The sequence below is a fragment of the Pyrus communis genome, chromosome 15, assembly GCF_041283825.1.
Source record: "Pyrus communis isolate YQ-2024b chromosome 15, ASM4128382v1, whole genome shotgun sequence".
Classification (NCBI taxonomy): Eukaryota; Viridiplantae; Streptophyta; class Magnoliopsida; order Rosales; family Rosaceae; genus Pyrus; species Pyrus communis.
This window is the reverse complement of record NC_142579.1, coordinates 26,870,740-26,885,292: the sequence shown is the minus strand read 5'-3', so window position 1 is coordinate 26,885,292 and position 14,553 is coordinate 26,870,740. Positions and strand designations below refer to the sequence as shown.

General features: G+C 38.9%; 2 protein-coding genes and 1 pseudogene across 3 annotated transcripts; 2 read left to right on the top strand and 1 right to left on the bottom strand.

The window, feature by feature from the left end:
* The first annotated feature begins 1,102 nt into the window (after window positions 1–1,102).
* LOC137735232 (V-type proton ATPase 16 kDa proteolipid subunit) lies at window positions 1,103–2,667 on the top strand. Its single transcript, XM_068474644.2, has 3 exons — window positions 1,103–1,291; window positions 1,391–1,676; window positions 2,217–2,667. The coding sequence occupies exons 1-3, from the start codon at window positions 1,210–1,212 to the stop codon at window positions 2,347–2,349; spliced, it is 501 nt and encodes a 166-aa protein (XP_068330745.1). The 5' UTR covers window positions 1,103–1,209; the 3' UTR covers window positions 2,350–2,667.
* Window positions 2,668–3,458: 791 nt separating this feature from the next.
* On the top strand, window positions 3,459–4,615 carry LOC137712340 (AAA-ATPase At2g18193 pseudogene; annotated as a pseudogene).
* Window positions 4,616–7,279: 2,664 nt separating this feature from the next.
* On the bottom strand, window positions 7,280–13,722 carry LOC137710856 (kinesin-like protein KIN-7F). Of its 2 annotated transcripts, XM_088686353.1 has the most exons (15): window positions 13,555–13,722; window positions 13,369–13,434; window positions 12,095–12,552; window positions 11,641–11,730; window positions 11,421–11,521; window positions 11,208–11,321; window positions 11,053–11,134; window positions 10,898–10,965; window positions 10,729–10,794; window positions 10,506–10,630; window positions 9,984–10,320; window positions 9,402–9,500; window positions 8,416–9,312; window positions 8,003–8,322; window positions 7,280–7,880 (listed from the first exon to the last, which is right to left on the bottom strand). In XM_088686353.1, the coding sequence occupies exons 3-15, from the start codon at window positions 12,303–12,305 to the stop codon at window positions 7,553–7,555; spliced, it is 2,838 nt and encodes a 945-aa protein (XP_088542479.1). In that variant the 5' UTR covers window positions 12,306–12,552; window positions 13,369–13,434; window positions 13,555–13,722; the 3' UTR covers window positions 7,280–7,552. The 2 variants fall into 2 exon arrangements, with proteins under 2 accessions (XP_088542479.1, XP_088542480.1); XM_088686354.1 differs by lacking the exons at window positions 13,369–13,434; window positions 13,555–13,722 and adding an exon at window positions 12,685–12,974.
* Between the last annotated feature and the right edge of the window lie 831 nt (window positions 13,723–14,553).

Below are 14,553 nucleotides of genomic sequence, written 5' to 3'. Positions count from 1 at the left end.
TAACGGATGTGACATTTTCAATAGGTTGGGTACTTTTTTGGAATATTTAAAAAGACTGAGACCAATTTAGAATGACACTAAAATGTTGAGGGTTTTAGGTACTTCATCCTTAAAGATATAATTGCATATTTTTGTCATAGAGTTAATTTCACTTTACCCTCAAGTTTGCCACTAATTGTATATTTAGGACTCATTTGGTAATATCGACTTGAATTAGATAACTTCCTAGTAATTATAGAATGAAGAAATAGGTTTTATGTCCCCCCTGACTAGGTGTAACCTTATTTTTTCGTTATCAATAAAATTTCCCTTGTACAGTCGAGGTTTCCCAAAAAAAAAAAAAAAAAAAAAAAAAAATATAGTTGTCATATTGCATATTTTGTACAAGTTGCTTACAAAACAAAAATTAGTAATAATGAACAAATATCTCTTCTAATCCTACATTTTTTGTTGGAAATGGTAAGAATACATTTTCTTCATAACTAATCTATTTGTTACCTTTATTTGGATAAAATATACAAGTTAACATCCCCTTAATCATTCAACATCTATTAAACTTAGCAATTATTTTATTTCAACTGGCATGCCCTGGACCCAAGGTTGGTGAAAAAAAAATCCGAATCCAGAACATGAGCTAAAGTAAAAAAAAAACAAAAAAAACAAAAAAAACAAAAAACAAAAAAAAACTGAAACGGATGAAAAATAAATTCATCCTATAAAAAGAAACTCAAGAATTCTTTACAAGGCTACAAAGAAAAAAAAATTAAAAAAAAAAAAAAATTAACTTCTAGCCTCACATCTAATTCAATCTCGTCCCACTCACTCTCTTGACTGTCTAGTTCGAAAACCTGCATAACAATATAAGGGTAACCTTTAACAGCTCGGTAGGGGTAATCCCATAGAAAGTCTCGATTGACCTGTATTTTATGGGCTATAAAAGGCAATATGGCTCAGTCCACAGACGACTCAGAAATTTTACAAGAGCCCATTAAAAACCCAATGACCACGTTCTCCATTTTGTCGGGTTGACCCAACCCAATCCATAGTGGGCCCCACTGAAACTTCAGAGCAAGTGGCACCACACCGTCGCACTTTACAAGCGACAAAAGTCGCGTGTGTGAATCCAAATCTCTGTGTCTCCATTCTCCGCGATCAGAATTTCCCAAATCTGAGAAACTTCACCCAATCGCTAATCGGAACACCCAAAAGATGGCGTCATCCACCTTCAGCGGCGACGAAACGGCACCGTTCTTCGGCTTTCTTGGCGCGGCGGCCGCCCTCGTCTTTTCCTGTAAGTTAAAAACCTCCAACTTTCCCTCCAAATCTAACTCCGATATCGTTTCGTTTCTGCTTAAAATTGATGATTGAGAGGAGATTTTGGTCAATTTAGGCATGGGAGCGGCGTACGGGACGGCGAAGAGTGGCGTGGGAGTGGCGTCGATGGGGGTGATGAGGCCGGAGCTGGTGATGAAGTCGATTGTTCCGGTTGTTATGGCGGGAGTGTTGGGTATCTACGGTTTGATCATTGCTGTGATTATCAGCACTGGGATTAACCCAAAGGCCAAATCTTACTACCTCTTCGATGGGTACGCCCACCTCTCCTCCGGTCTCGCTTGTGGACTCGCCGGACTTTCCGCCGGAATGGCCATCGGCATCGTCGGCGATGCCGGTGTTAGGTAAATCCACTTCCCTCTGTTTCAGCTGCTTTGTTCGAGTATGTTTTTGTGCGACCAAAGTTTTGATCTTTTGTGGATTTGGCAATAATTGTCGGTTTTGTTGTTATGCGTTTGGATTGAGAGGATTTTAGACTGCCAGAAATTCAAAATTCTAGCCAAAAAAATGCAAATTACTCTCCTCTATTTACTGATAAAATTACTGGAAAATAGATGTTGGGTATGAGAGTTTTTCAATGGCTCTTATAGACGAAAGACTACATTTTTACCTTGTTAGAGTAATAAAATCAAATCCAACGTCTTTTCTGTTTCGGCTGTCATGTATGCAGTTCCACGAATTTTCGAATGCATGTTCACTGAACTGTTCGTTTGATTCATGCCTTCTGCTGCCATGCTTTTTGGTTTTGACTACCTGCAAGCAGTTCATTTGGATTGCTCCTCGCTTTCTTCTTGTTTAATTGGTCTATTTTCTTTTCTTCGACAGAGGGTCGAGTTGATCTAGTTGCTTGAGAATGTTTCTAATGCAATTTGTTTGTTCTGCAGGGCAAACGCACAACAGCCCAAGCTTTTTGTTGGGATGATTCTCATTCTCATCTTTGCTGAAGCTTTGGCTTTGTACGGTCTTATTGTCGGTATCATCCTTTCATCCCGATCTGGACAGTCCAGAGCAGATTAGAGATACCATTTCTGTCGGCTTCCAATGTGAATGTTGTGGTTACTCACAGGTTTGTGATGCTCATTCACAGCGTGCAGTGTCGAGTCGAGTGATTCATCTTGCATAGGTGGGAAGAAAGATCCTTTTTCCGATCGTAGAATTCCGAGTGAATTGTCTCTGAATAAAGCTTTTAATTAGCTGCTTCTTCTTCTTCTACCCTTTTTCTTTCTTTTACATATTAGTTTGGTATCATGTAGAAATCGTCATTGTGGAATTGTCCACAGAACGTCGTTTACGTTTCTGATCATCACATTCAATGGTATTACTATCATTTGATTATTTGTACTAGGAAATGCATAATACTTGAATAACCTTTAGGGGGTTGAATTGTTGGTTGTAAGGGGGAGGGGATGGTTGAATCCACACCAAGATGCATAGGCATGATTGCTTTCCGCCATTGCAGTCAAGCACCATCTGCTTATTTAGAAACATTTTCTAACTTATCCTATAAGTCCTCGGTCACCTTGATTTTTCTCAGCGTTTTCGGCCAAATTTTCTTATCGCTCCAATTACGTAAGTTACTCTCCGCAATTTTATGTATGTAATGCCCAAATTCCAAATTTGTGATATAGTGGAAACTTAAGGAGTGAATAAGAACCCTAATCTATCAAAGTTGGAGATAAACACCAAGATGTTTCCTCCTAACAAATTCAAAGATTATCTCCACACCAGCCTCCTTGTTCTCAACTATGCCTCCTTTGCAGCATTTATCATGCTGGTCCGTTCCGTGATCAATGAACCAAGGTCAGTCCCACCACTAAATGCCTTGGAACTCAGCAAAAACCCTCGGCAAAAGAAGGCCAGCCCTTCTATTGACAAAACAAGAGATCATAGACACCTTCGGTGGCGTTAGACTAAATGGCGTTTCGTCTGCACTGAACCGCAGTCCTGGGCGACCGCAACCTGTATGCTCCTTTTGTTGAAAAGCGTTACTTTGAGCTAGGATTCCACAAGAAACACGGTGGAAAAGTGGGCGACTCTTACGTACACCATCTTACCACTATGATATGAATGGAAACTGGGGAGCATGGACGAATCTTGAGCACCCAGCTACGTTTGAGACAATAGCGATGGAACCGGGGCTTATGAGAATGATTGTTGAGGAGCTGGATAGGATTGTGAGGAGGGAGTTTTACAAGGTGGTCAAGGCTTGGAAAAGAGGCTACTTGTTGTATGGTCCTCCCGGCACTGGAAAATCTAGCTTGATCGTGGCCACAGCGAATTATCTCAAGTTTGATGTGTATGATTTGGAGCTTTCTAGTATGCACATGGACCTTGAATTGAAGAATATCTTGTTGTCTACTGAACATCGTTCGATTTTGGTGGTTGAGGATATTGATTGCAGCATTGATATGCAAAATCAAGAATCGGAGGAACAAACTGAGGAGCCTACCACCAAGCTCACACAATGCTTGCTCAATTTCATAGATGGTCACTATATTCGTGAGCAGGTTCAATCCAAGGTGATTCAAATGACGTAAACTCATAGTCATGTCAGATAGCTGATATGTTCACCAAGTCCTTAGCTTCTACTCAGTTTCGGCCTCTACTTTCCAAGTTTGAATCAATCTCGTTGATCCAGCTTGAGGAGGAGTATTTGAAGATTCTGTATGGTTGTAGTATGGTTGTAGCTGCCACCTTACCTTGTTGTTTTTAGGGTTATGATTACCACCTTACCGAACCTTACCGGAAGCTTGTAATAGTTGTCTTTTTCCTTTCAATCATCTCATAGGGTTGTTAAGTATGGCCTAAAGCGTGGAGAGGGTTGCGTAGTTGATTGTTCTCTCCTACTTTTCTCCATCTAAATATCCTTGTTTCCTTGTAATCTTTCCTTACAACATCAATATACAACTTTTCATCAAAATCCACAATGGTTCTGTGACTAGTTCCAACCCTGACGCATGGGGTGGATCGATGAATCTTGAACACCCGGCTACATTAGATACAATGGCGATGGACCCGAGCACAAGACAGTGATTGTAGAGGATTTGGAGAGGTTTGTGAGGAGGCGGGAGTTTTATATGAAGGTGGGGAAGGCTTGGAAAAAAAGCTACTTATGGTCCTCCTGGGGTTAATCAAGGGCATAGAGGTCACCTGGGCAGGGGTTGCAGAGGAGCTCATGAAGAGGGATGATGCTGATGTTGCCCTTGGAGGACTTGTCAATTTCCTTAAATGCAAGAGGGTCGAGAATGAAGAAAGGGAGAAGGCGAAAGAGACTAATGTGTAGAAAAAGAGTATATGGCTGAATGTATATTTCATTGATACCGGAATAAGTATATAGACAATTACATTCCTTGATTAGCAAGGACTCCTCCTACAAGTTAGGAGTACAATCATAATTTAAGTCTAACTACTGCTTATTTGTCTAACACTCCTCCTCAAGTTGGAGAGTAAACGTTAAGAAGTCCCAACTTGTGTAACATAGTCGAAAACTTCTCCTTTCCAAGAGGCTTCGTAAACAAGTCTACCAACTGGTGTGCCGTACCAACATACTTGGTGGTTATAGTGCCATCAACAATCTTATCACGTATAAAATGACAATCCATCTCAATGTGGTGAGTACGCTCATGAAAAACATGATTGGCAACCATATGCAAGGCTGCTTGATTATTACAGAATAAAACAGACGAACCAGTTAACGGAATGTTCAAATCCTTCAATAGAAAACGCATCCAAATTACCTCACAACAAGCACATGTCGTAGCTCTATATTCCGCTTCAGCAGAAGAAAGTGAAATAGTCTTCTATCTCTTTGTCTGCCATGAAATCAAAGAATTTCCCAAGAAAACACAGTAGCCAGTAGTCGAGTGGCGAGTAATAGGATAACCTGCCCAATCAGAATCACAAAAGCAATTAACTTGATTTGATTGTCAGAACGGGATAATAAGCCTTGACCCGAAGTAGACTTCAAATAACGAACAACTCGAAGTGCAACATCCATATGAGGAGCATGTGGCTCATGCATGAAATGACTTAGAACATGTACATGATAGGTGATATCCGACCAGATTATTGTGAGATAAATTAACCATCCTACTAAATGCCGATACTTTTCAAGATCATTGAGAAGTCCCCATTTGTCAAATAATTTTGTACCGTCCATAGGAAATGCGATGGGTCGTGTTCCCAGGAAGCCATAATCCTTGAGAATCTCTAATGCATATTTACGCTGAGAAATATAAATGCCACATTTGGATCGAGAAGCCTCAATACCTAGAAAATACTTTAAATCACCAAGATCCTTAATCCGAAAGTGATCACGGAGAAAGAGTTTCAGAGAATCAATTGCACCCATGTTATTGCCTGTTATCACAATATCATCCACATAAATGAGCAAAGCTATAAAAGAAGTACCTAACTTTTTCGTAAACAATGAATAGTCAGCTTTGGATTATTGAAACCCAACGGAAAGAATGGCCTTAGTGAACTTGGCAAACTATTAGCGGGAAGCCTGGTTGAGACCATAAAGGGACTTGTGGAGGCGACACACAAGATTCTCCCCCTGTCGCCAAAGACCAGGAGGAGGAGACATAGATTTCCTCATTCAAATCACCATTCAAGAAAGCATTATGGACATCGAGTTGGTGGAGAGACCAAGACTGACTAGTAGCAAGTGCAAAAAGACAGCACACAATGATCATCTTAGTAGTAGGGGAAAATGTATCATGATAATCGATACCTTCGGCTTGTGTAAAACCCTTGGCAACCAAACGGGCTTTGTAACGCTCAATGGAACCATCTGAATTATGCTTAAGTTTGTACACCTATTTACAATCAATAGGAAGTTTGTCGGGGGCCAGGGTAGTCATGCTCCAAGTACGGTTGGCATGTAAAGCATCAAGTTCCTCGGTCGTAGCATGACGCTAGTTAGGATCCCTGGCAGCTTCTGCAAAAGAAGATAGTTCTACACCCTGACTCACGAAAGTAGATATATGAAAGATGATTGGGAGATAAATGATGGTAAGAAATATAATTACAGAGGGGATACCGCGTACGTTGGTGTGATCTTTTTAGACTTGAGAGTATCACTCCAAAACTCTTTATCATTAACTAATAAAATATATGATAGTCCATCATCTCTTTTTACTCTTGCTCTATCTATATTATGATTGAGAAATCCTAAGGAGACTTGCTAAAAAATAGAATTTTTTATGGTCATTCAACCACCTTATATTTAAGTAGGCTCAATTGCTACGAGTACTCTAGTTGCTAATCTCTTATGACTACTTTGGTAGGCTCAAATGCTTAGGGTACTCTCTCAAAAGTAGGACTCTTCATGAACTCTCTGTCACCTCATGTTTTTGGCACAATATTTTATAATATTGGTACATGAATTGACGTTAAACTGTGAGATGACAAAGAGTTCATGTAGAGTTTCACTTTTAAGAAAGTTCTCTTAGCATTTCTGGTGGTTAGATTATCTAGGTTCCATTTTAGGGCGTAGGGTTAGGTTCGATGTAGCAAGAATCTTGTGTTCTTGAAAGGTTACGTGAGCACGCAAAAGGGAGTTCAGGTAAAATCATTAGGCTAAGAGCATTCCAATCGAGAGAAGCAATTTGAGATGTAAAAGTCGTATTCACGTTTCCGAAATTTTTCATTTTCTTTGAATAAGACTTGAGTCATACACAAGAACAGAAATACTCCAATGCGTGACAAATCTTGTCGCAACGTTGTAGGATGTGAGTGTTCTGTTGACCAGTTGTATCTGGTGTTGGAGAAAACACCTAGATAAAAGCAGGTTCCTTCTTTTCTTTTGTTATACAAAATGAGAGAGACCTAGAAAGAGAGCCGAGAAAGGTATAATTAGAAGAGGAAGAATTAGTAGTATCTGAGAATGGTAAAAACTGCAGGTTGGTGTTCATAATTCATGAAATGTTCAACAGTTAACCCATAAAAGAAAAAACACGTATATAACACTCTCATATAGTTACATCTCTCCACTTTGGTTATCAGTAAGGTATTTTACTGTACAATAAACTAGGAAGCCTTATCCACCATTTCTAGCCTGACCAAATTTAAAGTCAATTACAATCAGAAAGCAGATAAAAAAAATATACAATCAGAAGAGAGAATATCAAATGGGATTTTGTCGCGGAATCATAATCTACACATGAATGGAATTGGACCTGATGAAACTTCTATACTGGGTGATCATCACGCAAGCTTACACAAGAGACTTGAAACTTTCTGACCAAAAGTGAGATTTCCGCTTGGCGATAGTATCTCGCGGTGCAAATCTGAGTCCAAACATCTCCTTGAATGCTTGCTCGGGCTCTACTGAACCTACCAACTTTGCAACAATTGTGGCACTATCCATGATATGGTCCAGGTTTTGTGTTTTACTCCACAGGAGGTTTGCCAATTGCAACCGCCTATGCTTGGAATGTAGACTGATACCCCACTTTAGATAGAGGTTATTTCTTTCATCCTCAGAGAGTCGCCTTCGCATTTGCTTGCTCAGCAAGTCTCTCTCACTGGTCAAAGCCTTCATGCTATTTACAGAATAACACATGCTTAAGTAAATCAAAGCAGGCAATATGTAACAAAGTAAAAACATATCGCCAGTATCTGCAACCTTCTATTCTAGATCGGTGATAAATGATAGTGAACATACCTCGAAGCAGGTGTCAGAGTTTGGCCATCTTCGAAAGTCTGATTTCCACGCGAAAATGTGTCTTTGAGGAAGGACAATCTCCTGAGCTCAACCTCCATGTAAATAGAATCACTTGGGTCACCTTTAAATAGGAGGAAGAAGTAAGTCCTGTGAACCAATGACACGTTGCAGGCATCCCAAAGTTCAATGATCTCTCTTTGCAGCTTGTTGAATTCTGAAGTCCACCTTGAAGGGTTTTCGTCATCAATGGGCATTGGGTCCAAGCCAACATCTTTTACATCCCTTGGAGATGCTATGGGCGTTGAGTCCGTCTCCGGTACCTGCAACACGAGATAATCCATGTTAGAACCTTTATTAATCAGATTGCCTACAATTTCTCTTCTTTGCGAAGCAATAAAATCAAAATCACTCACCATAGAATCAGCAAGTTGGGTATTGCATTGGCTTTCAGTTATCTTGTCATCAGCTGTGGATTTTGTATCCTGTGCTTTACTGTCACCAATAGCAGCACTTCTTGCAGTTCGTGATAGACTTTCAGTCTCAGCACCATAGTTCAATGAAGGAAGTTTCTTTTGGAAACCCTCGGGCCTTCCTATAAAACTTTTCTCAAACTCAGTAGCCGGTGTGCTCTCATTCTTCTTCACCAACTCAAACCACCATGGCGACGAATTAGTCATAAGCCTTGCTTTGCAACTTCTACTCCTCCTTAACATCAAAACCGAGGGGACAAACATTTCTTTCTCGGGAAGCCATTGAGGTGTCCTTTCAGAAGATGGAACTACAAAACCTTTTTGTTTAGGTAGGGGTGACTCCAATTCCTGATTTGTGCCATCTCCATTTCCGACCGTTGTCAGTCCTGAGGTAGCTGTGTTTGCTACTGGAGACGACATATTTGAGTTTTGGTATCTGCTAGCACTTGAATCCGATATATTTGACGCTGTGTATCTGTTTGTGCCAGACTCTTCCATTTCAATACAGCGAACTTCCTTGCAGAGATCCTCTGAATTTCCATCAGACTGTTCCTTGCTCTCCTCTTGAAGTGGAATACCGTCAGCAAAATTAGGAATGCCATCTGATAACCGCCGGGAGGAATCAGTGTGCATGAAATTTTCTTCCAAGTCGCGAAGTTGGAACATTGTCTCCTCTGAACTTGTCCTACTGTCCCCATCAGAATACTGAGAGGTGCCAAAAGATCTCACACTGTTGGCTTGTCTGCGAGAGATGGCCAGAACAGGCGCCCCTGCCTTTTGCATTTCAAAGTCCCATGAATTTCGCACACGTAGTTTGGGGTAATAACGTTCCAGATCCTCCTACGATCATATGAAAAGAAATTGAACTTAGAACAGACAGAGCACATTGCAGGGAAACAAAATTCCTCAGTTTATTTTAGTACACATACTTCTGATGGTTTATCATCTCCAAGCACTTGCACCAGATCCTTAACCTGAGATTGAGCAAGGTCTCGTTGCTGAGTTAGCTCCGATACGTCTTTCTTGAGCTTCATAATTGAATAACAAAACCAAAAAGTTTAGACAAGAAGAAGGAACCTGAATCATGAATAGGGAAAAATGTACTATGCCTCTTAATATGAGAACCATGGAACAAAGGACAACCAAATTGCTATGGTTTCTAACAAGGTGAGCGCAAGTGAAGATGTTCAGAGATTTCCACTTGAAAGGACCAGAGAATCATGATACATAATTACAACTAACTAACATCGACAAACATGCTTGATCAAATTGTGGAAAGAACACTTCAGAAAATATTTGTAGGTAATTGCGTATTAAAGAGTCAAATTTCACCTCGGCTTTCCATAGTTGGAATTTATATTTGTAACGTTGCTTTTAAATTCTTTCGTGAATCCGTGATCTTTCAAGAGGTCAGCATAGCTTATGTGTTTCTTTGCCCGGTTTTAGATATTTTGGGGATAGGTCGGAAATGCATTTTTGAGGACCCGACAGATAATAATAGAAGCCGTTACCTTTTCAATCTGAAGGTCCTTTTCTCTCAGTAATGTTGAAGAATCAGCTGAAACAATTCTGTGTCCTGAACCTCTGAGCTCATTCTCTAGTCTAGTCAATTCTTTCTGCAAATGCTTCACCAATGCTTTATCCGACATGACCACGTTAACCTGTGCGCTTGTTGTCACTTCTTTAGCACAGCTCGCAAATAAGAGGGTATTTCTTGATTGCTCAACATGGCTATGTGCAGGACTCATGGTACAGATGATGGCAGTTCTAGCATTTCCTCCCAACGAGGACTGCAGTATGCGGGTTAGCTTTGAATCTCTGTAAGGAACATGCCCACTTCTTCCCTTGCTGCGTTAAACCACAGTATTGAACAATTTATTAAAAATTCTTATTATGCTAGAACTTTATTTTACATGAACTTATACAAAGAATCAATAGAAATACTAAGACTCGACATTTCAATTGCACAAAGTAGAATAGGTTTTTGCAAAGACCATAACTGAGAAAATGAAAAACAAGCTATGCAAGCTGACCTGAGCTTACGGATAACAGTGCCCAGAGTTAGTAAACTGCGATTTATGTGGCAACCCTCTTTCAACCTTGTTCCAGCTGATAACGTCTGGGATGCACGTTCACTTCCAGCAAGATCGACAAAGTTCTGTACAATAAAGAATTGTATCATTCTGTTGTTATCTTTTATTTCTTTAGTTGTGATTATTTGTTCATTTTTCCCTTTAAAAACTTAATAGTACCTACCACAACAGCTGTAAGAGAGCTTGATTTGTCGTAGCCAAGAAACTCACGTGCTGAACTTTCAATTACCTGATAAAACCACAACATATTAGACTCTTGAGGTAATTTAACATAATTCTTAAGCAAACAAGTATTTCTTAGCCAAAGAAAAAATAATGTGACATTGTCATACCAATCTGAGAATCTGATGAGATCTGGAGCTTGCTTCATTTAGGGCTGTTTCCCCTATCTGTCTTTGAGCTGCAAAAATGTATCAAGACATTGTTTGAATTTTCAATCAGACATATGTTGGAAACTTGGAAGACATACTACTTAAGGCATCCTTACCTTCGCAGATAGATAGAAGTTCTTTGAAATGGTTCCAGTCCGTTAGAGTTTCCTCGGTGAGTTTCTCAACAATTGTACCTCTCTATTAAAAGGCTAACAATTAGTACAGAAACTTACGTATAGGAGTTTTTAAGCGTATCAAAAGCGATATTTACCTCTGGATCATCTAGAAGTCTAAGCGGAGTGGTATCTGCATTAAGGAGGTCCTTAACAGATTCGTTGTAGATCTCCATGGCAGAGAACTTCAAATTGAATTCTCTCTCCGTGTGCTACATATGATTCAGATTATTTCATCAAATATGGAAGGACATTAATGAAATGCAGAAACAAAAGAATGAAAGATTATTAATAAGTATTCTATACATTACCTTCTCTATGTAGTCATATATGTCGGCAACAGCATAATCAGTAATGCCACTCATGGTATACGTCTTTCCACTGCTTGTTTGTCCATATGCAAAGATACTTGCTGAAAGGAGATTACCACAAAATAAAATGTTTAGGTATTATTCCGAATTTTCAGTTAAAAAAACTGTGAACTAAATAAGAATAATGACAAAGAAGGGAAAGTAAAATATCTTGACTTACAGTTTATACCGCTGACAACTGAAATAGCAACTCTCTTGGCTCCTTCTTCGTACACCCGCCTTGTTGAGCAGTCAGTTCCAAATACTCTGTCTGGTACCATGAAAGGAAAAAAAAAATACAGATTTGAAGAGTGAGAACATTTAGATCTAAATCCATGTGATGTGACACAATTGTAACAACATAGGCTCTGCAAAATGCTGTACCAAAAAATTCCCGAAGGTATGTAGATGAAACAGAAATCTTGACAGAGTCATTAGTATTAATATGACAAAATTTACGGAAAATGATCTCAGAATATGGAGGCGCAAGAGAAAAAAAGACGATTGAAATCACAAACATTTCTGAATCTCCTACTGATGGAAACTAATTCTTCACAAACCGCTATGATGGCCAAAAATGGGAATGCATAACCAAAGAAAATCTAATTTTGTAAATCTGCAATGTAAGCACTTACCAAATGAATAGGCAGTTGGGTACATGGAGCGTTCGGAAACTGAAAGATTGTTCCTGTATATGATAGTGGTGTCATTAATGCATTCCCAATCCGACACATCATTTCTAGCAGTCTCCTTCTCAACCAGAGGCCGCAGCCGGACTGAAACAAGTATTCTCTCCCTGTGGCCAGCCGGCTCTTGCATTGGTTCCTCACCACCAATGGCCACCATCTTTCACTCTTACCCTATCTTCGTCCAAAACCCACCTCCAAGAAAGATCGACAACAACACTATATGCCGAATATCCAACACATTCCTCTAAAAACCATCAACCATTGACCCTTCTATTCAGATCCCAACAACATTCCTTTCAATTCAACAAAATGCTTTATGTTCCCGAATGCTCAATAAAGCAAATGTGCTGCTGGGCTTCCACAGAACACAAGGGCCACCCGAGCTATACACGGACAATCATAATCTGCAATCAACAGACCAATCATTTGTCAGCGTCGATTCACCGGCATTTTGTTCGGCGTTTTGTGTCGACCATGATACAAAATCTCTTCAAAAATCCAATTTATATTCAGAAATGTGAAAGACAAACACATACCCAACACACAAACAAACAGTGGCCTCTCTCTATTATAATGGAAAGCTTGGATTTGTTTAACACGGTAGACGAACCCAGGCTGTCAAAAGTGCTTATTCTAATCCAAACCCGTTTCTGATTAAAAGAGTGTTTTTTCCAAGAATCAAAGAAAAAAGACCAGAGAAAGAAAAACAGAAACTTTTATTATTTATTTTTTAATCCTTGGGGAATTCAATCTCTTTCAAGGAATGTTTGTGACCTCCAGAAGTTTAGAGAGAGAGAGAGAGTTAATGGTGGTGGTGTGAAGTGTGAGGTTTTTTCTGAGGAAACTCATGGTTTTTGGATGCTTCCATCTTTCTAAATTTGGTTCTGTACAGCGAATTCCAAACCCACATTTCCCAAAAATAGAACATTCGAAATTCAAAAACTCATATCCAAAAAAAAATCACTAATTTTCTCAGTAATTGCCACACAATGCCAACAAATTCGACCCAAAAATCAGACAATTTCTGGATTATCCTAAAAACCCAAATTTAGAAATTGCCCAAAACAAGGTAACTCAGAACGCTGTCACTACACATAGTCACCAGAAATCGAAAAAAAAAATCAACTAAATTACAGTCAAAACACACTCAACATTACCAAACATAGAAATCGATCCGCATTCCGAAAACTTGGAAGCAAAACATGTTAAAATTTTCTTACCTTCTGCAATCTGAGACCACCATTGTTGAAAGCTTGAAGCTTCAAAGCGATCACCACACAGAGTCACTAGAAATTAAAAAAATTAAATTAAATTACAGTGAAAAAAAATACACTCATCATTACGAAACATAGAAATCGATCTGCATTCTGAAAACCCAGAAGCAAAACATGTTAAAATTCTCTTACCTTCTGCAATCTAAGACCGCCATTGTTGAAAGCTTGAAGCTTCAAAGAAAACATTTTTTCTGTAATTTTTTGCGAAGAAAAATGTGTGAGTGGTTATGACGTCGACTTCTGTGATATTTGCTAGTTGCTTTCGGAGCTGCTGCGAGAAGTCATTTATGGCCTTTGAATAAAACTACCGCGCTAACGCAGAAACAAGTAGTTAGACGGGAGGGAGGAAGGTGTTGAAATGACTGATTTGCCCATGACATTGCACCTAATTTGCGTGGTAACCACTGCTAAAAGAGAATAGCATTGAATAGTGGTCGTGGTAACAAATTGTTCTCTACCACAGTAGTGAAAACAAGTGTTACTCTTGAATCATAGCGTGATTTTGAATCTCGTCAACTTCCTAATCTAATAAATCTACCGTTTGACAAAAATAAAAAAATAATAATAGTCATTGTAAATTCGGTGGAGCACGGGAGAAGTTATGCTTTTTCTGTTCTAACTTTCGAAAGTAAACTCCCGAAAGGCTTTCCACTCCCGTGTTAGAATTCTCCTAAAATAAATAGAGAGAAATAAAATTTACAATCCCTAGCGGCAATAAACCGAGGATCAGAATCTAAATAAGAATAACATTATATAAAGTAAAATTTAGAGAATTGAAATCAAATTCAAAACTTCAAGTATAAAGATAAATATTATTAATAAATTACTCTTTAAACATTGTTTAAAGTCGCTCTTACAAAATAAAATTCTAAATCCGTCCCTAAATATCTAAAAATGGACGGTAATATTTCATTAGTAAATGATAACTACTAACACTAATGCTTGACGATTTTTTTTTTTTTTTTGTATTTTCTTATCATCCTATTATGCCCACCCACATGTTCTTTCCACTATATTATTAATATTTTAAAAGATCATAATCCTTTTTTTATTGAAAGAGATCATAATCCTCAAACTAATAGTATGAAGAACCTTAATCCTTAACTATAAAGTTTCTTCCACCGTAATACA

Bases quoted from the DNA above. Each gene is read 5' to 3' on its own strand.
- LOC137710856 (XM_088686353.1), bottom strand. From the start codon at position 12,305: ATGGTGGCCATTGGTGGTGAGGAACCAATGCAAGAGCCGGCTGGCCAC. The intron at 11,135-11,207 runs GTAAATATCGCT...GCCTTTTAATAG, and splicing joins GACTTCTAGATGATCCAGAG to AGAGGTACAATTGTTGAGAA. The intron at 10,795-10,897 runs GTATGACAATGT...TGGTTTTATCAG, and splicing joins CTCATCAGATTCTCAGATTG to GTAATTGAAAGTTCAGCACG.
- LOC137735232 (XM_068474644.2), top strand. From the start codon at position 1,210: ATGGCGTCATCCACCTTCAGCGGCGACGAAACGGCACCGTTCTTCGGC. The intron at 1,292-1,390 runs GTAAGTTAAAAA...TGGTCAATTTAG, and splicing joins GGCCGCCCTCGTCTTTTCCT to GCATGGGAGCGGCGTACGGG. The intron at 1,677-2,216 runs GTAAATCCACTT...TTTGTTCTGCAG, and splicing joins GTCGGCGATGCCGGTGTTAG to GGCAAACGCACAACAGCCCA.